The 23,442-nt window shown below is 35.8% G+C and overlaps 1 protein-coding gene across 1 annotated transcript in view; it reads left to right on the forward strand.

Moving 5' to 3' along the window:
- Nucleotides 1-23,442, forward strand: part of TAOK1 (TAO kinase 1) — a 107,387-nt gene that overhangs the window by 23,947 nt on the left and 59,998 nt on the right. Inside the window, exon 2 of the mRNA XM_018064345.1 lies at nt 21,206-21,427. Coding sequence (XP_017919834.1) covers nt 21,296-21,427 — 132 coding nt within the window. The 5' untranslated portion in view covers nt 21,206-21,295. The remainder of the gene's footprint in view (nt 1-21,205; nt 21,428-23,442) is intronic.

Consider the following 23,442-nt stretch of genomic DNA (forward strand, 5'->3'; position numbering starts at 1 on the left):
TCTTCAGATATTTGATTATTGTTCTCTGACTTGGCATTGAAAGATGCAGGTTTGATTTTGTGCCTGAAAACATAACATTTGCAGTTATACATACCAAAGTACTTGATTTCAGGGGACTAACATAAAAACATACAATACATTAAATTGACAATAAAAATAAGCAGGTGAAAATAAAGGTAGGATACTAAGAGGCTTATAGTAAAACACTCTGAAAGCATCCATGATATTTTTAGCTTTACTGAGGTACAATTGATATGCAAATAATTGCACATATTTAGTGTATACATTTTGATGGATTTGGACATAAGCATACACCTGTGATACCATTACCACAATCAAGGTATCTGTCACCTCCCAAAATTTTCTTGTGTTCTTTTGTGATATTTTTGTTTGTTTGCTTTGTGATAAGAACACTTAACATGAGAACTATCCTCTTAATATATTTTAATGGTATTCACAATCGAAAGAACTGGATTGAGAATTCATTCTTCCTTGCTTCTTTCTCAAAGTATGGAGAGAATCACATATAAGATTCACAGTGCCTATTAGACTTAAGAGGAAAAAGCCTGTTATTCCATGAGAAGTCGTAGAGGAAATAATTGGATCATTAGAAAAGGGGTGGTTATATTTTGGAAATTATTACAATGAATCAAATAGAATATATTGAATAGCTTCTTGCATTGACGCCAACTGAAGGAGTATATTTGCTATCCTTTAGCCTTGTTTAATTAAAAACTATTTGTAAAAAAAAGAGGCAGACTCACAGATACAGAGAACAAATCAAGGGAACCAGAGGGCAAAAAGGAGGAGGAAATTAGGAAGTACAAACTATAAAGTATAAAATGTGTTATAAGGATAATACTGTAAAACATGGGGAATGTAGCCAATATTTTATAATAACTATAAATGGAGTATAATTTTTTAAAAATTGAGTCATTATATTGTACACCTGTAACTTACATAATATTGTACATCATGTGAACTTAAGTTTAAAGAAAAGCAGAAAAAAAGACTTTCAATATGTTGAGTATAAAAATGATTCAAGACTTTCCCTCTTTGCAGTTAAATTTTGTACCTTGTTTGGTACTTCATAAAGGCAGATTTTGAACTCATTGATTTTCTAAAAGGGGCACACTTTTCAAGGTAGGGTTATCTTTTACTCATCTTCTACTATTAATATTTAATAAGTATTTGTTAAGTCAAATTCTCCTATATTTGCCTTCCCACTTAATCATTTCTGAGTCCCTAGCATCTAGGACGGTGTGTAGACTTGGTAAAGACCAAGTAAATACTGAATGAATTATGCTTATTCTGGTTTACTAGTTTTGCTATTGTCTTGTTATGTCAGAGGAAGGCAAATTGGTTCAAGCTTGATAGAAATAAGAATGCTTTATTTACATGTAGTTCCTCTTCCTGTATGAATTATTGTATATATTTGGATATTAGAACATGGAGCACTATTACACCTCAGTGTTAATGATTTGTGAAGATAATTATATCTTTTAATGTATGGTCAAACTGATATTTCTCCCCTTAAAATTTTATATATTTTAAAGGATTATTTTGCCCTTCATTTTAGGTAATCATCCTTTTACTTGAACTATTACAGTAATTACTGAGAATAAAATGTATTTCTCAATTTGCTACTATTTTGGCATACCATAAAAATTCATTAACTGCAGAGGAATCAGTATTATTTTAATATTTCTTCCATAGGATTAAGTTTGAATTGTAGAAATCGAAGTAAATGCTAGAATACCATTTTAATACATAATTATTGGTAAGGGTTCTAAGATTGGCAATTTTACTAAAGAGTCAGGAGGTTTTAAAATTTTTTATTGCAGTATAATTGATTTAGAATGTTTTGTTAGTTTCAGGTGTACAGCAGAGTGAATGGGTTATACGTATACATATATCCTCTCTTTTTTAGATTCTTTTCCCATATGGATCGTTACAGAGTCTTGAGTAGAGTTCCCTGTGCTGTACCATGGGTACTTGTTAGTTATCTGTCTTAGGAGTGTATATATGTCAATCCCCATCTCCCAATTTATCCCTCCCTCTTTTCCCCCTAAGCATAAGTTTGTTTTCTACATTTGTGACTCTTTCTGTTTTTTAAAGAAGTTCATTGGTACCATTTTTTAGATTCCACATATAACCAATATCATATGATATTTGTCTTTCTCTATCTGACTTACTTCACTCAGTATGCCAGTCTCTAGGTCCATTCATGTTGCTGCAAATGGCATTATTTTTTTACGGCTGAGTAATATTCCATTGTATATATGTATCACATCTTCTTTATCCACTCCTTTGTCAGTGGACATTTAGGTTGCTTTCATGTCATGCCTATTGTAAATAGCACAGCAGTGAACATTGAGATGCATAAATCTTTTCAAATTGTAGTTTTTCCTGGATATATGCACAGGAGTGGGATTGCTGGTTCATAAGGTAGTTCTATATTTAGTTTTCTTTTCCAGTTTTTAAAAAACTTATTTATTTTTGCTTTTTTTTTTTGGTTGCAATGGGACTTCGTTGCTGTACATGGGCTTTCTCTAGTTGCAGAAGCAGGGGCTACCCCTCACTGTGGTGTGCAGGCTTCTCATTGAAGTGACTTGTCGTTGAGCACAGGCTTTATGCACATGGCTTCATTTGTTCTAGCCTGTGGCTCTAGAGCGTGCAGGCTTCAGTAGTTGCAGCACGTGGGCTCAGTAGTTGTGGCATATGGGCTCTAGAGTGTGGGGTCAGAAGTATTGGCACCTGGCCTTAGTTGCTCCGTGGCGTGTGGAGTCTTGGGATCAAGCCTCTGTCCCCTGCATTGGCAGGTGGATTCTTATCCACTGCACTACCAGGGAGGGCCTATGTTTAGTTTTTTAAGGAACTTCCATACTATTCTCCATAATGGTTATACCAGTTTGCATTCCCCTAATCTTCCATAACTAAAAAATAATTACCAAGGCAAGAAAATTAACGTTGGTATAATACTGTGAACTTAACCTCAGCCCTTATTTGAATTTTGCATTTTTTTTCTTTTAGTATAACCCTTTTCTGTTTCGAGACTTCACTCTGCAATTCGTCATGAGTCGTTGCTCTCCTCCAGTCTCTCGGTGGTTCCTTAGTCTTTGTCACTTTTTTTATCCTTGTCATGTTTAATGAGTACTGATCAGTTATTTTAAAAATATCTCTCAATTTGGGCTTCTCTGGTGTTTTCTCATGATTAGACTGACAATATATTTTTAAGAATATTGCAGAATATATTGTGGCCTTCTCAGTGCATCATCATATCAGGGATCTGATATGTGATGTTGATATGTTTTACTGTTGATGTTAATCTGGTTTATTAAGGTGGTATTTGTTCCATTTCTGTACTGTAATTTTCCCCTTTGTAAATAGTAAATATCCTGAGACTGTGTGTTTAAACGTACCTTTGTCAAAAACTAATAAACTGACATGAAACAACATGGTCTTACCTGTATAGCACAGGGAACTGTATACAGTATCCTGTAATAAACCATAATGGAAAAGAATATGAAAAAGAGTATGTATGTATAACTGAATATTTGTTGTACATCATGAAGTAACACAGCATTGTAAATCAGCTATACCTCAATTATAAAAAAAAGGAACAAACTGACATGAGTATATTACTTATTTAACTCACAGGCTTTATTTGGATTTCACCAGGTTTTTTTCCCCACCAGTTTTTCCATTAATATTCTGTTTCTGTCACAGGCTCCTCTGAAATATGATAGTTCCTGTCCTTTATGTCCTTGGTTTTCATGACCTCGATACTACTGATTAGGTATCTTGAAGAATGTCACCAGTCTAGGTTTTTTTTTTCCTTATGATTAGCCTGAAATGATGGGTTTGGGGGAAGAATACCATAGTGCCTTTCTTATCAAATCATGGGGTATAAGATAGGCCACATGACACACTGATAACGTTAACATTCTTCTCTCGGTTAATGTAGTGTTGGCCAGGTTTTACTATAAAGTTACTGTTTTTCCCTTTCCCTACTCTATTCTTGGGAAGGGAGTTACTGAGTCTGTGTGTGTGCTCAGTTGCTCAGTCACGTCCGACTGTTTGTGACCTTATGGACTGTAGCCTGCCAGGTTCCTCTGTCCATGGAATTTTTCAGGGAAGAATACTGGAGCAGGTTGTCATTTCCTTTCCCCGGGGATCTTCTGGGCCCAGGAATCAAACCCATGTCTCTTGTGTCTCCTGCATTGGCAGGTGGATTCTTTACCACTGTGCCGCGTGGAAAGCCCCACTAAGTCTAGGTCAACCCTTAAAAGAGGGGGGCGATTCATATTTTGGTTTCCACTTCATGTGCTTCAGTTCAGTTCAGTCGCTCAGTCATGTCCGACTCTGTGACCCCATGAATTGCAGCACGCCAGGCCTCCCTGTCCATCACCAGCTCTCGGAGTTCACTCAAACTCATGTCCATTGAGTTGGTGATGCCATCCAGCCATCTCATCCTCTGTCGTCCCCTTCTCCTCCTGCCCCCAATCCCTCCCAGCATCAGAGTCTTTTCCAATGAGTCAACTCTTCGCATGAGGTGGCCAAAGTACTGGACTTTCAGCTTTAGCATCAGTCCTTCCAGAGAACACCCAGGACTGATCTCCTTTAGGATAGACTGGTTGGATCTCCTTGCAGTCCAAGGGACTCTAAAGAGTCTTCTCCAACACCACAGTTCAAAAGCATCAATTCTTCAGCGCTCAGCTTTCTTCACAGTCCAACTCTCATATCCATACATGACTACTGGAAAAACTATAGCCTTGACTAGACGGACCTTTGTTGGCAAAGTAATGTCTCTGCTTTTGAATATGCTATCTAGGTTGGTCATAACTTTTCTTCCAAGGAGTAAGCGTCTTTTAATTTCATGGCTGCAGTCACCATCTGCAGTGATTTTGGAGCCCCCAAAACTAAAGTCTGACACTGTTTCCACTGTTTGCCCATCTATTTCCCATGAGCTTAGTTGCCATCTATACTCTTTACAGGCTAAGTGTCTTCAAATTATTTGCCCATCTCCTCCATTTTAAAAATGGGCTGTTTGTTATTTAGTTAGAAATTCTTTGTTTATTCGTTTATAAGCCCTTTATTAGATATATACAGGTTTTGCCAGTATTATCTCTCAGTCGTGTCTTGATTTTTATTTTCTTAACAGTATCCTTTAAAGAGCAGTTTTCAGTTTTGATGAAGTCTAGTTTGTCAGTTTCTTTTAAGAAATTTTTGTGTAAACCAAGGTCACAAAAAATTTTTGTCCTTTACTTCCTTTTAGAAGTTTTAAAGTTTTAGGTTTTACATTTAGGTCCATTATTTGTTTTGACTGAGTTTTTGTTTAAGGATGAGGTAAGGGCTTTAAAACATATATATTTCATTACATTTGTTGAAAAGATTGTCCTTTTCCCTTTTGATTATCTTTGTACCTTTGTCTTAAAACAACTGACCATGTATTTATGGGTTTGCTTCTGGTCTCTATCCATTCCATTAATTTGTTCCTAACACCAGTGTCACACTATCTTGATTACTGTAGTTTTCTGGTGTCTTGAGTTCAGTCACAGTGAGATTTCCAACTGTATTTTATTCAACATTGTTTTGGTTATCCCAGGTGCTTTGCTTTTTAATGTAAGTTTTAGAATCAGTTTCTCCAGAAAAGACTATGGTCTTTTGAGATTGTGTTGAATCTTTGTCTCATTTTGGGGAGTATTGACAACTTAACAATATTGAGTCTCTATTTTCATTTTTTTGTCATGAATGAATTGAACCTTGTCACGTTTTTGGTTTTTTGCATCTACTGAAATCATATGGTTATGCTTTTTTAGTCAAATAGAGTGAATTACATTGATGGATTTTCATTCCTGGGATGAACTGTACTTGGTCATGATATATTATTTTCATAATTTGCAGGATTCTATTTTTTATTTTTTCAGAATTTTTGCATTTATATCAATATGGGATACTGGTCTTTAGTTTTCTTGTTCATCTCTGTTTTGATATCATGGTATTGTTGACTTTATAAGATAAGTTAGTAAGTGCTTAAATGCTGGAAGAACCTATGTATAACTGGTGTTATTTCTTAAGTATTTGGTAAAATACGCCAGTGAAACCATCTGGGCCTCATATATTCTTTGTTGCAAAGCTTTTAACTGTAAAGTTAGTTTACTTAATAGAAACAGAGCTATTGAAGTTAGGTTTTCTATTTATTCTTGAGTTAACTTTGATAGTTTGAGGTTATTAAATACTCTATTTCATCTGAGTTATCAATTAACTGGTAAAAGTTATTCATAATATTCCCTTATTCTTTTAATGTCTTTAGGGTCTGTAGTGATATCCTCTCTTTAATTGCTGATACTAGTAATTGATATCATTTTTTTTTTTTCCTGTATCAGTCTGCTAGAGATTTCACTGTTTTATCTTTTCAAAGAACTGGAAATTGATTTTTCTCTTCTAGTTTCTTCAGTTTTTAATTTCATTGACATTTTACTGTTATTATTACCTTCTTTCTGCTTTGTTGTGTTGAATTTTCTCTTGTTTGTTTCTTAAGCTGGAATCTTATGTTACTGATTTCACATGTTTCTTGTTTTCTAATAATAGGATTCAGTGTTATAAAATTTCCTAAGTACTTCTTCACCTGTGAACTGTAGAGAGTCTGATATACCATGTTTTCATTGTTACTCAGTTTAGAGTATTTTCTAGTTTCTCTTATGTCCTGCTGTTTGACCAACCATGTGTCATTTAGAAGTATGTTGTTTAATATCCAAATATTTAGGAATGTTCCTAATTTAATGTTTAATTCTGTGTGGTCAGACAACACACTTTGTATGAATTTAATCCTTTTATATTTACTAGACTTGTTTTCTGGCCCAGTGTATAGTTTAGATTGGTTCCATAAAGCTAAAGAAGAATGTGTATTCTGATTTTAGTCATGGAGTATTTTTTAACTGTGAATTAGGTCAGATTATTTGATTGTTAAGGTTCTGTACACCTGTTGATTTTCTATACTTGTTCTCTCAATTATAGAGAGGAATATTGAAATGTCAGCTATAAATTATTCATTTGTTTTCATGACTGATTCATGGTATAGCATGTCTCAGAATTTCCTTCCTTTTTTAAAAAAGGCTGAATGATAAGTATATGTTTATCCATTCATCTGTTGATAGACACTTGGTTTGTTGTTGGTGGCTCAGATGGTATAAAATCTGCCTGCAGTGCAGGAGACCTGGGTTCGATCCCTGGGTCAGAAAGATCCTTTGAAGAAGGGAATGGTTACTCACTCCAGTATTCTTGCCTGGAGAATTCCATGGACAGAGGAGCTAAAGTTCATGGGGTTGCAAAGAGTTGGACACAACTGAGTGACTAACACTTTGCACTTTTTTTTTTTTTTTTTACTTTCACGTTTTGGCTATTGTAAATAATGCTGTTTCAAAGCTTGGTGTGTGTATTCTTTGAGCCTCTGCTTTCATTTCTTTTGGGTGTGTACCTAAGGCTACCCTGGTATTCATAACAGTGTTTGCATGGTATATCTTTTTATATCCTTCTGTTTTTAAGATATTTTCGTCTTTGTGAGTTTCCTGTTGAGAGCTTTTTTCTTAATTGCCTTTTTGAAAAGGGCTTTGCTTTGTAATTCGTTCTGTCTCTGCTTTTTATTTATAGTGTTCTTAGACCATTTACATTTAATGAAAATAACAATATGGTTGGGTTTCAGTGTTCCTTCTTGCTGTCTGCTTTCTGTTTGTCTCATCTTTTGATTATTTCTTTTGTCATTTTTCCCCCTCCTTTGTTTGGATTAAGTATATTTATTTATTTAATTTTATCTCTACTATTGTCTTAACAAGCCATATATTTTTTAAAGTGGTTATACTAAGATTACAATAGGCCTTTTAACTTAACACATTTCACTTTCAAATATTATAACACTTCACATGTAATGTAAGAGCCTTACAATGGCATTCTTATATTTTCCCCTCTAATCTTGTGTGCTATTGTTTTCATACATTTTTCTTGTGTGTTAAAAACTCAGGTTACATTGTTGTTATTTTCATGTCAACGGCCTTTTGTATTTATAAAGGATAATTTAAAATTATTTTTAAAAGTCTTTTGTATTTATACCATATATTTGCCATTTCTTTTGCTCTCCATTTCTTTGTGTAGATTTGAGTTTCTGTTCAGTATCATTTTCTTTGTGCTTGAAGAACTTGCACTGAAGTGAAGTGAAGTCGCTCAGTTGCGACCTCATGGACTGTATGTAGCCCACCAGGCTCCTCTATCCATGGAATTTTCTAGGCAAGAGTACTGGAGTGGTTTGCCATTTCCTTCTCCAGGGGATCTTCCCTACCCAGGGATTGAACCCAGGTCTCCCGCATTGCAGGCAGACGCTTTACCGTCAGAGCCACCAGGGAATCAGGAACTTGCATTAGGACTGGTTTAAATTTTATTGTAGTAGTATGGCCAATATTATGGCATCATTATTGATTGAATTTTGACAGCACATACTTGACATTTTTCTACTCTGTCTTCTGCATTATGGAAAAGTTAGTGGGGGCAGTGGAAGAATGTAACTCATATAGAAATAAGTGAATGCAAATATGTAATAAAACAGATACAGAGTGGCATGAGTTTTTCCTACAATATCCTAGTGAGTTAGTGGAATTGATAAGAATTTACATACAGGGGAGCAATTGAAATAGATTTAGAAGGGTAGATAAGATTTTTAGGCAGAGAAGCTATTTGATAGATAGCATTGCAAGTGGAAAGAATAGCGCTAATAAATATATGTCATGCCATTGGTGAGAAATAAGTTTAAAATCTTAGATTGGACTCAGATATGGAGAACCTGGAAAGGTCTGTCTGGTGAAAATTGTAATGGTGAGAAGTTGTGGGCCATGTAAAGTTTTTGAGTAGAAGGATTGAGTGGCGCTGTAGAGGTGCTTAAATGAGTCGGGGGGGGTGCCCTACCCATTAAGATTTTAGTTTGAAAATAGACTGCTTAAGAAGAAAAGAAGTTTATTATGAGAGTATTAAATTACTCATAAACTTAAAAGGAAGGCTGGAGAGCTTGTCTCGGGCAGTTCCTGGGGTCTTTATATCAGGAGTGTATTGATAGTCTAATCAGGATGCCACCTAAATTAAAGCATGTCATCCATTTTTTCCCCATAACTTTGGTCATTTTTCTCAAAATTCAGAATCCCCGGAAATAGTTTATTGGCTTGTCTTGGTTGATGTCCATTCATCTGTGAGGTGATAATTTTAGGCATCTTTGTAGATAGTGCTGCCTAAGCAGAGGAGAGGTAATTTCCCAAAAGGAAATCAGTGCCATTACTGAAAAGTGGGGATAGATATTGGGAGGCCAGCAAACAACTACCAAATAGTACATCAGAATGAATTAAGGAGGAAAGACTAGAGATTGGAATGCTCATGGGAGGCTTTCTTCTGAAGAACTTTTGAAGAGGTAATAGAGATCTTAATAAAAGGTAGTGGCTGTGTGATTGGCTAGTAACGGTTTTGATATGAAATACTCTGGAGGTAGAATCTAAAATTTAGTGACAAATGCTTCTTACTCCTGTAAATATATAAATAACTAAAAGTTAAAGAAAGTTGATAGTGGAAACCTGGCTCTGTTACTAAGCTATGTGATATAATGAGCAAATTAAATTACTCAACTTTTCTGAGCCTCAAGTATAATTTGGGTTGATAATTATTTTAGGACAGTTGTGACAATTCATTAAACTAAGAAAAATGCTGTAATATAAGAAGAATTCAGTGAATTTTAATTTTCTTCATTATTAAACAGAAAAACAGGATTTCTTGTTTTTGTTAGGAGATGCTTTAGGAAAGTGCTGTGCTTTGTTACTTGGTATTATATACTCTGTACACTTAGTATTAAAACTTAATTCCTTTATGTTTTGAGATTTTTATGGAAACAGAAGGGAAACATTCGGGATTAGAAATTAGCTTCAGAGTTAAACTTTTTATTTTTTATTTTATTTATTTTTTTTTAGAGTTAGACTTTTTAAACTAGGCTTTTTATTTTTATAATTTTAGACTTAGAGAAAAGTACAAAGATAATACAGAGAGTTCTCACATACCTTTCACTCAGCTTCCTCTAATGTTAACATTTTAAATAACCATGGTATATTTGTTGAAATGACAAAGTTAACATTGATATGACTGTTAATTAAATTACAGATTCTATTCAGATTTACCTGATTTTCCACTGATGTACTTTTTTTCTGTTCCAGGATCCAATTCAGGATACTACCTTAGATTTAGTAAATTCAGATTTTAAATTCCACTTCTGCAAACCACTTAACCCGTCAGACCCTCATGCATAAATTTTGACTTAAAGAAGATCTATCTGAACTACCATTCATAATGCTGATGTTCTGAGTCTGTTTATATCTGTCACACGGTGTGCCCTGTTTTTATTTTTGAAAGAGATTCTAAGATCTAATCCATATACCAGATCTTTTGACAGAAAAAAAAATTCCATTTATATCTTGTAATTTTGCTTTATTATTAAAGGAAAACTATAAATTTATTGAGATTTGGGGAAACTTCAAGAACTTTTTCTTCCATTTGAACAAAAATGACAGAAAAGCAGGGTTTGTGTTGATTCAGTTGTGTAATAATTGAAAGGAAAGTTATAAAATATGAGTATTGTTAAACTGCCTCTTTTGAGGGGCAATACTAGGGAGGGCATAAAGCTTAGAAATGTAACTTGAAAGTGAATCTTCATGTAGTGGAATTTATAATGGAAATAATTGAGAGGAGATACATCTTTTCTCAGATAATCCAAAGTACTTCAAATAGCTGCTTGTTAGTTCTTCTCAGGTGTGGGCATGGTTTGGTATAGGTTAAATTGTTTATCTATATTAGGTTGTTGTCCCTTTTTCCTTCCAAGCTATGTCTGTGTTAGGGAAAATATCATATTGGAAATAATTTCAAGATAGTTGTCTTTTATCCCACAGATTCCCCTGTTCAGAAATTGTTGAACCTACCAACAGTCTTGGCTTATAAATAATCAACTTTTATTCTATAATAGGTTCGGTTAAATAACTTCATTATTTTTAGGGGCATTGCAGTAGTATTTTGATTAATTTTCTTATTTAAATTTACTTTTAATAATTGGGTTAGCTTTTGTTATTCTAATCCAGTGACTCTTAACATGCTACACAATTCTCATGCAGGTGGCTAAGGATTACGCTTTGATAAAATATGAATGTGCAGCAAAATTATGTATATAGTGTCTCAATTTCTGCTTGTTAAAACCATATTTTTCATTGTTTACCTGTGTAATATATATATTCAGTCTGACACTTTGTTTTTACTCTGACACTTCTTGAATGCCTACTCTCTATGAGAGATATTTTTAGGTATATAAGATTCAAAGATAAGTAAGGTAGCCTCTGCCTTTAAGGAACTCAGTGGTAGGTAAGATAGATAGATGCTTAAATAATTCAGTACAACGAGATGTGTTAGTTGAGCATAAACAAATTTTATGGAAGTATCACACAGAAAACCAATTAATTGTGCCTGGAAGAACTGGATTGGGAAAAGTTGCCCTGTGGAGATGACAACCAGAAATCAAAAAGCAGAGGAGTTTGACTTAATAATTGTGAGCACTATGTTTTATCTGCATATTTCATTTAACCCTCACAAACCTCCCATGACTTAGAGGCTTCCTTGGGGGCTCCGTGGTTAAGAGTCTGTCTGCCAACGTAGGAGATGTGGGTTCTATTCCTGGGTTGGAAAGGTCCCTTGGAGAAGAAAATGGCAACCCACTCCAGTATTCTTGCCTGGGAAATCCCCTGGACAGAGGAGCCTGGTGGGCTATAGTCCATGGGCTCACAGGAGTTAGACACAACTTAGCAACTACAACAACAACAATTTTAAAGATGGGAAAACTGAGGTTGGAGAGATTAAGTTACTTGTCCAACAAGTATGTTGGCAGATCCAGTTTGGGGACTTAGATAATATGATTTCAGGACCTGTGTTTTTAGTCACTGTGTGTTCACCACTCTGTAGAAAGAGGAGCACAGTGATAAACTGGGAAGCCCCTGTCATCAGAGCACAGGAAGTTGGAAGGAGATGAGTATAAAGAGTAGGCTGTGTCAGACCATAGAGTTTCTTGAAAGTCATGGTAAGGATTTTTGTTTCAACTAAAGTAAAGTGTAAAGGCATTCAGCACTTAAATAGAGGGGATGACATAATCAGATTTGCATTTTGAAAGGTCGTTTTGGTTGTAGGAGACCAAATGAATTGGAGGGGGGCCAAAAGGGGATGCAGTGGCACCCTGTTGAAGTTCATGATAATGAGCAGCCCAGGTAAGATAAACGGCCTGGATGGAGTAAATAGGTGATTGTTGAGATGGAGGAAAGTGGGCTGGTTTAAGAAAGATACAAAAGGTAAGACTGCAAGACATGGTTATGGCTACATATTACTTATACATTCCATATCTTTATCAATGCTCAAAATTAAGCAATATTCATAACTGCCCTATGTAGGCTCTCCTACCCAATGACCCAGTGACATCTCATTTATTTGGCTGCATTGGGTTTCAGTTGCTACATGTGGTATCTTTCATTGTGGTGTGCAGGCTTCTCTCTAGTTGTAGCACCTGGGCTACAGAGCTTGTGTGCTCAGTAGGTGTGGGTCTCTGCAGCTTGTGGGATCTTAGATCCCTGACCAGGGATCGAACCCACGTCCCCTGCATTGGAAGATGGATTCTTACCATTGGACGACCAGGGAAATCCCTTCAGAGACTTCTTTAACAATATTATTTTTGCTTTTTACCTTTTCCCTTTTTTTCAGTTTGAAATACTTAACAGTAGTTCAGAGGATTGATTCTGTATTTTCCACCATTAATTTACCATGTGGTTTTGAGAAAGGCATGTGACCTTTTGAAACCAAATACTCTTTTAATTTCTTCCAATCCTAAAATTTTGTAATTATATGTAATATTTATAAGTAGATTGAAGCACCAAACATCAAATGAGTTCTGTGTTGGTTAAGCCTGATGGGAGTTCCTGTAACGTCAAATTTATCTCACTGGTGGCATTTCTCAGTTGTATTTATCATTTCTAGTTATTGGTATGGAGAAGGCAATGGCACCCCACTCCAGTACTCTTGCCTGGAAAATCCCATGGATGGAGGAGCCTGGTAGGCTGCAGTCCATGGGATCGCGAAGAGTCGGACATGACTGAGCGACTTCACTTTGACTTTTCACTTTCATGCATTGGAGAAGGAAATGGCAACCCACTCCAGTGTTCTTGCCTGGAGAATCCGAGGGACGGGGGAGCCTGGTGGGCTGCCGTCTATGGGGTCGCACAGAGTCGGACACGACTGAAGCGACTTAGCAGCAGTTATTGGTATAGTAACTGGTATACATGTGTGTTTCTTTTGAGGGAAGACATAGTAGACAGTATAATGTGTGTCTGCCCATTCTCTGTAAAGAGACAGTTTTTCTTTCTCTAAAGTGATTGAACGTTTGACTAAGTTGGCTCGTTTCTAAGCTTGAGCCCTCTGAGTAACAGATGTAGGGAAAAGGGCGTTATGGTATTGAAGCAGTTGCTTAAAGCCAACAATGTCCTTTTTGTGAAAATCTGAAGGTTCTTTAAAGATGGAATACCATGACATCATCACTGTTCATCGAAGGAGCATTCCTCAAGAAATACTGAATATGCTGTGATTATCAGTACCCTTCCCCCTTCTTTCTATTGCTTGACTGATGTTATTGTCAATTATTTGACTATTTTTGCAAATGTGGAGCAGTTACTTAATTTTGAAAACCCTAAGAGCCTGAGATTTTAAAGTATATTGGGTTTTAATTCTAGTTTCATCAGCTTTCTTAGAGATTTGTGTTTTAGGATTGAATAAAATGATTTCATCCACAGAAACTGTGTATCTTTTACATTCAGCCCTCAGTAGCCTAATAAATGATAGGCTTCTCTGATCTATTTTAATGGAACCAGAAACAAATTAGATCTCATTTGCTGTTTATAGGATTCTTAATATCTTTTACTCTTCTCTTTTAGTAGGAAAGATATGGTGAGTTATAATAATGATATTTTCCCTGAAGAACAGATTAGATATCTTTAAAATATAATCTAATAGTCTTTTTTTCTTTTGTAAGGAAGATTATTGTAGTCTCATAGAACTTTTTTACACATGCTCATATCTTTTAAGCCTGAACACCAGTCCATCCTAAAGGAGATCAGTCCTGGGTGTTCATTGGAAGGACTGATGCTGAAGCTGAAACTCCAATACTTTGGCCACCTCATGCGAAGAGTTGACTCATTGGAAAAGACTCTGATGCTGGGAGGGATTGGGGGCAGGAGGAGAAGGGGACGACAGAGGATGAGATGGCTGGATGGCATCACTGACTTGATGCACATGAGTTTGGGTGAACTCTGGGAGTTGGTGATGGACAGGTACGTCTGGCGTGCTGCGATTCATGGGGTCGCAAAGCGTCGGGCATGACTGAGTGAACTGAACTGATAGTTTAGCAAGCTGTATTAGTACTGTACTTTGGGTATTTATTACTTAATATTTATGTTCGGCAGAAATTAAGGAATTTATGGTTAAGGTTGCTGTGAAAGTTCCTCTGCTGTTTTCTTTTCCTGTAGTTTTTCACGACAGCTTTTGAAGATGGACAAGATTCAAATCAAGTACCTTTGTCAGTTTTACACTGATGACTCTATGTTAACTCTAGCTTAACAGTGTAAAGTGTAATCTTTGCAGAGACTACATTTGAGTCTCAAACAGCATGGATTTGATCTGCATGGGTCCACTTATATGCAGGTTTTTTCCAGTAAATACATGTAGGTACTGTTTGTGTATTCTCTCTTCTTCATGATTGTCTTAACATTTCTTTTTCTCTAACTTACTTTATTGTAAGAATATAGTATATACTGTATATAATATACAAAGTATGTTTAATTGACTTTGTATTATCAGTAAGACTTCTGTTCAACAGTAGGCTATCAGTAGCTAAGTTTTTGGGATTGTTGTTCAGCTGTGTCCGACTCTTTGGGACCCTATAGACCGCAGCACACGAGGCTCCCCTGTTCTTCACTATCTCTTGGAGTTTGCTCAGATTCATGTCCACTGAGTCAGTGATGCTCTCTAGCCATCTCATCCTCTGCCACCCTCTCCTATCACATTCATTGATAGTGGTGTTCTACAGTGTTCTGTATATTTTCAGACTACTTTTAAAGTTCTGAAAGGAGTGTTGGAGGTTCTCAGTATAATTATAGGCTTGTCTTCTCTTTATCAGTTGTATCAGTTTTGCTTCATTTTATTTGAAGTTCTTTTGTTATTCAGGTGAATACAAACTTAGGATTTGGTAATGGCATACCATCATTATGTAGTGTCGTCCTTATCCCTTGTGGCTAACCCAGTTCTGAAGTCTGTTGCTGATATTAATGTAGCCACTCCAGATTTCTTTTGTGTAGCATTGTGTATTTCTTTTAGAGCAGATGTGCTGGGAACAGATTCACCTTTTAAAGATATTATTCTACTTTCTGGGACCTCTGGTGTTTCTTAGCAAAATCTGTGGTCATTCAAATTCTTGTTTGCTTTTGTTTTTTAGCATTTTGATTATGATGTGGACAGCCCTGATTTTGTTTGAATTTTTCCTGTTTGAAATTTACTGAGCTCCTTGAATCTCTAAATTTATATCTCTTGTCAAATCTGGGACGTTTTCTGCCATTACCAAAACAGTTTTTTTCTCTACCAATTTATTTTTCCTCTCGTTATGTGAATGTCAGTGATGTAAAACTTAGTTTGATATTGTCCTATGATTCACTAAGGCTCCATTCATTTTTTCAATCATTTTTTCTTTTCTTATTTCATTTTAGATAATTTCACTTGCTCTCCTTTCAAGTTTACTGACTCTTTCCTCTATCATCTCTGTTACTCTTACATCTCTGTTACTTTTACATGAAAAGTAATTTTGGATTTTTTTCCTGGACATTTTGAATATCGTCATTTCTGATCCTGTTCATATCCTCTGGAGAGTGTTGATTTGTTCGTTTCAGACAGCTACCAGTTAAATGGCAAGTTCTGTCTCACTTTCTGTGGGAAGTAGTTCTAATATCTGTTTTCAAAACCTTTGCTGTGCTCTTTGGATTTGCCCTTCAGTGTACCTCTCAGTGATAATCTGAGACTTGGGCAGTGGTGTTTGTCATTGATTAGGTCCTCTTTAGCATAGTCTTTGCTGCACCTCTTTGAGTCTGTTTTACACAGACATAAATCATAATTGTATTGGTTTGTACAAAGAATTAGGGGATCTCTTTTCCAGCTCTCTCCTCTCCATGATTTCCCCCATGCTCTTCAGTTTCCACGGCCTTATTCCCAGTTCCAGAAAGACATGTTTCTGGCAGAGCTTTTAGACCTCTGCATTGTACAGCTCCCCATATGTGGGGTTGCCCTTAAGGGAAGTGGGGAAAGGAGAGAGATGAGGGGAAAAAAATAATGGGAATTCCCCTCATACTTTTTGGATGACAGAGGCCCTGTTTTCCCAGTTTTTCTGACCAGAGAGATTGGTTTTCTCATTGGGGTTTTTTTTCTCTTGCTGGGACAGTGCTATTCTATGGCTGAGGAGAGAAAAAAAGACCAAAAAGAAGGCATTCCCTCTTGCCAATCTCCAGATCACAGGATTCCCTTTCCCTGGTCCTTTGGACACGGGGAGAATTTCTTCAAGTGTTTTTTGTCAGCACCCTAAACATAGTTTCATAACTTAGATCACACTCTTAGGTCAACACTGGGAGAAAAAGTGATAAAGGAGAAAAATGGAATGAGAAGACTCATGGCCATACTTTCAAGTTTTGACTCCTCTCCACAGTCATTTATATTACCTGTTTTTGGAATGTTTATATATATCCTTTGGTCATTTATATTTTGGTGGATTAGTTATTTCTTCAGTGATTTGGATGATGCCACTATATTTAAGGAATAATAACCCTTAATTTTGTGTGCTGTGGATATTTCAGGTTTTGTGTTCAACTCAATTTTTTATATACAGATTTTTTTTAATGAATTAGTCTTTTGTAAGTTACAGTGCTAATAGCCTTTTAGATGTTCTCTCTAGTTGGAGTGTGTATGCTTCTAGTTTAAAAAAATATTCTATTTTATTTTTCTCAAAATTTTTTTAATTTTTAGAAGTGGTTGGTATAAAAATTCAGATAATATAGATGTCTAGGTTAACAAGTAATGCTGTTCATAGCCTTTATCAAAGAAAATGTTAGCATTTTAATACATATCCTTCTATACCTTGTTCATAAATTTGTTGTATATACTTATATATTTTAGATTTTAAACCTTTTTATTTTTTAAAGTTTTACTTTAATTGAGGTATTATATACATAAATGCATCCATTTTAATATAGTTTGAATTTGACAGAAGTGATTCTCTACTGAAATCAAAATACAGAACATTCTAGAACCCTAAGCAGTTCCTGTGAGCCCTTCTGTGGTCAGTTCCTCTTTTCTTCCCAAAGCTGAACCAAGCAACCATGAATCTGTCACTGTATACTAGTTTGGCCTATTTGAAAATTTATCAGGGAAATCATATAGTTTTCACTGTTTGATTTCTGGCTTTTTTTTTTTTGATTGAGAATAATGCCTTTTTTTTTTTTTTTTTTTGGCTGTTCCATCCCATCCCCACCCCCTACCCACATGTGGGATCTTAGTTCCCTGACCAGGGATCAAACCCACTCCCTGAGGTAGAAGCTTGGATTCCTAACTTCTGGACTGCCAGGGAGTTATGGAGCTTAATGCTTTTTATAGTCTTCTGGGTTGCTGCATGGATCAGTAGTTTATTCCTTTTTATTGCTTTGAAAAGAATTTCATTGTGTGACTATACCACAGTTTTTATATATATATATTTGTTGATAGACATTTGTATTATTTGCAGTTTGGGGCTATTATGAATAAAGCTTCTATGTACAAGTCTTTTTGTGTGCCTTTGTTTTTATAACTTCTGAATAAGTGATAACTAGTTAAGGAACTGTTACATCGCATAATAATGTTTATTTAATTTGATAAGAATCTGTTAAATGGTTTTCTAGAATGGTTGTACCTTTTCAAATTGCCATCAGCAGTGTAACGAGTTCCAGTTCTTCACTATGTTTTTTTAATCTTTTCATTTAATTTGTGGTTGGGGGGAGTGTGCGCAGTGCTTATGGGATCTTAGTTCCCCTACTGTGGATCAGCCCAGGCCCCCAGCAGTGGAAATGTGGAGTCCTAACCACTGGACTAGCAGGGACTTCCCCCAGTTCCTCATTTTGTGCATTTATCATTTCTTATATTTTATATAAGTGTTTTTGATGTGGGTTCCTTAAAGTTGGATTTTTGTGTGAAATGTTAAGGGTACATTTGATTTTTGTAGATTTTTTTCTGTAGGTTTTGTACTGTTTTTTGCAATACCACTGCCACTGTATAAAAGTGCATATTTCTCTTCCACCACATATCAGTGTGTGGTGGATTTTTGCTGTTCTGATAGGTATAAAATTAAATCTTAGGATAGTTTTAACTTGTATTTCTTATACTTTGAGTGATGTTGAACATATTTTCACATATTTAATGACTGTTTCTTTTCTTTCTATTTTTTTCTTTCTTCTGTGAACTACCCATATCTCTGCTGAGTTGTTGGGATAGTGTTTTCTTTGTGTGTGTCTGTGTGTGTGCGCGTCCATGCTGTTTAGAAACTATATATTAAGAATGTAAGATTGTCAGATTATTGCCTTGTTTTTTGGAACTTTTTACCTATTAGAAGTACTAACCCTTTATAAATGTAAGTTTCAAACATTTGTTTCCCCAAGTTTATTGTCCCTTTTGTTTGAAGTCTTTCCATGGCCCCTCCTTCCAAGTTTAATATTTGCTTCTCTAACCCATATGTAATTCTGATGTTTAGTTTGAGGAATAGATGTTTTATTTTTTTTCCAAATAGCTATTGGTGTCTCTCAACAACACTTATTTTTATCAAATACTTTTTTTCACTCATTGATTTGAGAGGCCTGGTTAAGCCATTTAGCAGTAGTGTTTATATAAGGTATGTGATAGGAATATAATTTCTCTAATTTTTTCCAAATGGGTTCTTAGTTCTCTCGACAAAATTTGCTTCTTTATTGTATGCTAAATTCCTAGGTACACATACATGGATTTGTTTCTGGACCTTTGTAGATACCTACTTAAAAGCTTTATGAAGTGGAGAAGAGTTAGAATCTAATGACATTAATTAGGAGGCAAATGAAATAGCTTTGGGAGATTTTTTTTTAATTGGTGAATTTATTTAGTTAAGTGGCTAATATTTAATGTAGTGCTTACTATGCCTGAGTACTAATCTATGCTTATATTTATTCATTTAACCTTCACCAACCACTATATTAGGTAGGCTATTGTTTTCATTCTACAGTTTAGGAAAATTAAGGCTACTCAGTTCACAGCTTGTAATTAGTGTTGCCAGGATTCTCATATTCAGGTAGTGTCATACCAGAACCTAGATTCTGAAGCTTCTCAATTATGACAGCCATTTTTTAAATATAGGGGAACTCATAACCAACAAATTCCCTGGTAATTCTGCTATCTGTAATGTCTACTTAAATGAAGCAGATTTGATAAAGGCTATATTTTAATGTGAGTCATGTTTATAGAGAAAGCAGTTAGTTGTCTGTTAAATCCATTACTTTCTCCCATTGCATTTTTCTTTGGAATGTCTGTGTTAAGAGTTGATTAAACACTGGCATATGAAAGGGAAAGAAAGACAACTTACTGAGTTAAATTCTTTGTATATTTTCTTACATTTGAAAATCATTAATAGATGGGACTCTAACCTTTCTGTTGTTAGAAACTTCCTATGGGTACACCTTAAGTTGGCATGTATACTTTTTTAATAGCCTGTGTCTTCTGCCAGTGGGCTCACTACCTCAGAATTAGGTAAGGATTAGATAAACCTTCTAATATGTAAACATTTGTTTAATTTTTTAAATTGTGTGTCTGGTAATACTTACCCTATGTGTAGTTGAGTTCAGTTCAGTCACTCAGTCGTGTCTGACTCTTTGTGACCCCATGAATTGCAGCATGTCAGGCCTCCCTCGCCATCACCAACTCCCGGAGTTCACTCAAACTCGCATCCATCGAGTCAGTGATGCCATCCAGCCATCTCATCCTCTGTCGTCCCCTTCTCCTCCTGCCCCCAGTCCCTCCCAGCATCAGAGTCTTTTCCAGTGAGTCAACTCTTCGCATGAGGTGGCCAAAGTACTGGAGTTTCAGCTTTAGCATCCTTCCTTCCAGAGAACACCCAGGGCTGATCTCCTTCAGAATGGACTGGTTGGATCTCCTTGCAGTCCAAGGGACTCTCAAGAGTCTTCTCCAACACCACAGTTCAAAAGCATCAATTCTTCAGCACTCAGCTTTCTTCACAGTCCAACTCTCACATCCATACATGACTACTGGAAAAACTATAGCCTTGACTAGACGGACCTTTGTTGGCAAAGTAATATCTCTGCTTTTCAATATGCTATCTAGGTTGGTCATAACTTTTCTTCCAAAGAGAAAGCGTCTTTTAATTTCATGGCTGCAGTCACCATCTGCAGTGATTTTGGAGCCCCCAAAAATAAAGTCTGACACTGTTTCCACTGTTTCCCCATCTATTTGCCATGAAGTGATGGGACCAGATGCCATGATCTTAGTTTTCTGAACGCTGAGCTTTAAGCCAACTTTTTCACTCTCCTCTTTGACTTTCATCAAGAGGCTTTTGAGTTCCTCTTCAGTTTCTGCCATAAAGGTGGTGTCATCTGCATATCTGAGGTTATTGGTATTTCCCTTGGCAGTCTTTATTCTAGCTTGTGCTTCTTCCAGCCCAGCGTTTCTCATAATGTACTCTGCATATAAGTTAAATAAGCAGGGTGACAATATACAGCCTTGATGTACTCCTTTTCCTATTTGGAACCAGTCTGTTGTTCCATGTCCTGTTGTAACTGTTGCTTCCTGACCTGCATATAGGAATCCTTTATTTTTTTAAGCCCCACAGGTGATTGTGATGATGAGCCAGATTTAGGAACTCCTGCACTAGTAGATTATACTTCCTTCTCAGTGAAATTCTAGGCCTGAAATAACTTTATATATGCTATCAGAAAATGATCTTATACAAATTATTCTTAGCAGCTTTTCCTGACTTTTTTCTTCTTTTATTTCTCTACAATAGCTTATGCCAGCGTGGCTTCATTCATACAGATGAACCAAGGATTGGGATAGCAGTATAAAATTAGAATCAGACAGCTGATTGCCCAGCAGGATGCCATCAACCAACCGTGCGGGCAGCCTGAAGGACCCTGAAATTGCAGAGCTCTTCTTCAAAGAAGATCCAGAGAAGCTCTTCACAGATCTCAGAGAAATTGGCCATGGAAGCTTTGGAGCAGTTTATTTTGTAAGTGTTAAAGGCTTAAGTCAGTGACCAGCATTTACTTAAAATTCAGTCATGGAAAAATAAAAAATAATAATATAAAGAGACAGAGGCCATAGTCCATTTTATAGTCACGTGTATTGCTTTGTGTATATAATATGAGAGTAGTTTTAGTTATTGAGTTTCTTGGCTTATTAAAAAATGGGAATGAATGTATATCGTCCTGAGCACTTCTTTCACTTGGTTCCATAAGTTTTGATGTGTTGTATTTTTTTATTCATTCAACTCTCAGTATTTCTAACATGCCTTATGACTTCTTTGGTACATTGGTTTAAAAGTGTGCTGTTTAATTTTTACAGTCTTGTGAATTTTCCTTTTTTTCCTTTTCTTGTTATTGATTTCTGATTTAATTCTGTTGAGGTTAGAGAAGATACTTTGGATGATACCTATCTTTTAAAATCAGTTAAGACTTGATTTTTGGCACAGCACGGTCTATCCTGGAAAATATCCCATGTGCACTTGAGAAGAGTCTGCATTCTATAAATCTAGTTGGTTTATTATGTTAAGTCTTCTATTTCCTTACTTATTTTCTGTCTGGTTGTCCTCTCCTTTCGAATATTGAAGTTTTCAGGGCTTCCCAGGTGGTTGAGTGGTAAAGAATCTACCTGCCAATGCAGGATCTGTGGGTTTGATCCCTGAGTTGAGAAGATCTTTTAGAGAAGGAAATGGCAACCCACTCCAGAATGCTTGCCTGAGAAATCCCATGGACAGAGGAACCTGGATGGGCTACAGTCCATGGGGTAGCAAAAGAGTTGGACATGACTTAGCGACTAAATAACAGTTGAAGTCTCCAATTGTTATTGAAGAACTGTCTATACATAATGATCTGTCCATAGGTGTGTGAATGTTTACAGTTGTTGTATCTTCTTGATGTATTGAACCTTTATTAATACATGATGTCCTTCTTTGTTTTTAATAACATTTTTGAATTTAAAGATTTTTTATTTACAAAAGTCCACAAAACTCTTTTTGTGGACCCAATTTTTCATTTCTTCTAAGTAATTACCCAAGATTTGTTGAAGGTGTATATTTAGTTTTATGGCCAATTGCCAGACTTTTTTCACTAAGTAGAAAGTTTACACTCCCATTTGCAGTGTATGAGAATTCAGTGTATGTATCCTTGCCAGCATTAGATGTTGATGGTCATTTGGAGTTAATTTGATGGGTGTATAATGGTATTTTAGTTAGGTTTTAATGTGTATTTCCCTAATGATTGGTGATGTTGGGCTCTCTTTCATAGGCTTAATGGCCATTCACATGTCTTTGGAAGTATCTGTTCAAATATTTCATCCATTTTTTGAAAATAGGTTTTTCTTTTTTAATTGAGTTTTCAGGGTTTCCTTGTTAATCTGGGTTGCTTGATCTGTCAATATATCTTTTGTGATTATTTTCTTCTAGTGTGTACACTGGAAAATTTTGTTGGTGTGATGATCTATGATGTCAAATAGCTAATATTTGTAGGTTATAGTCTTCAGATCTTTTGAGTCTTTTGATTTTACTAGTTTGTTTTTGTGTGTTGTGTCAGTAACTGAAAGAGGTGTTTCAAAATCTCCACTGATACCTATTTTGCCTTTTAGCTCTATCTTGTTTTACTTTATACATTTCTAATCTGTTACTAGAAATATACAAATTTAGAAATACTGTATCTTGTTGAATTGTCCCATTACCATTAAGATTTCACTCTTTACCTTTTATAGTATTTCTTGCTTTAAAAATCTACTTTTGATATTATTGATAGGTTTCCTTGGCTAATGCTCACATACTATTTCTTTTTCCTTTTCATTATGTGAGAGCATCCTTATGTAGCCTTTGTGAGTCTGATATTTTTGGTCCAAGGACTGTTTTTAATACAGATGCCTACCACGTCTTTCTTCTGTGTGTGGTGACTTTTATCCTCTTGGTAGTGAGTGCACTAGATGTTGAGCAGGGCCTCCTATTTGCTCTGTAATTGTCACAGCCCTATTGGAGATAAGGTCTGC

Source organism: Capra hircus, chromosome 19 (genome assembly GCF_001704415.2).
Source record: "Capra hircus breed San Clemente chromosome 19, ASM170441v1, whole genome shotgun sequence".
Taxonomy (NCBI): domain Eukaryota; kingdom Metazoa; phylum Chordata; class Mammalia; order Artiodactyla; family Bovidae; genus Capra; species Capra hircus.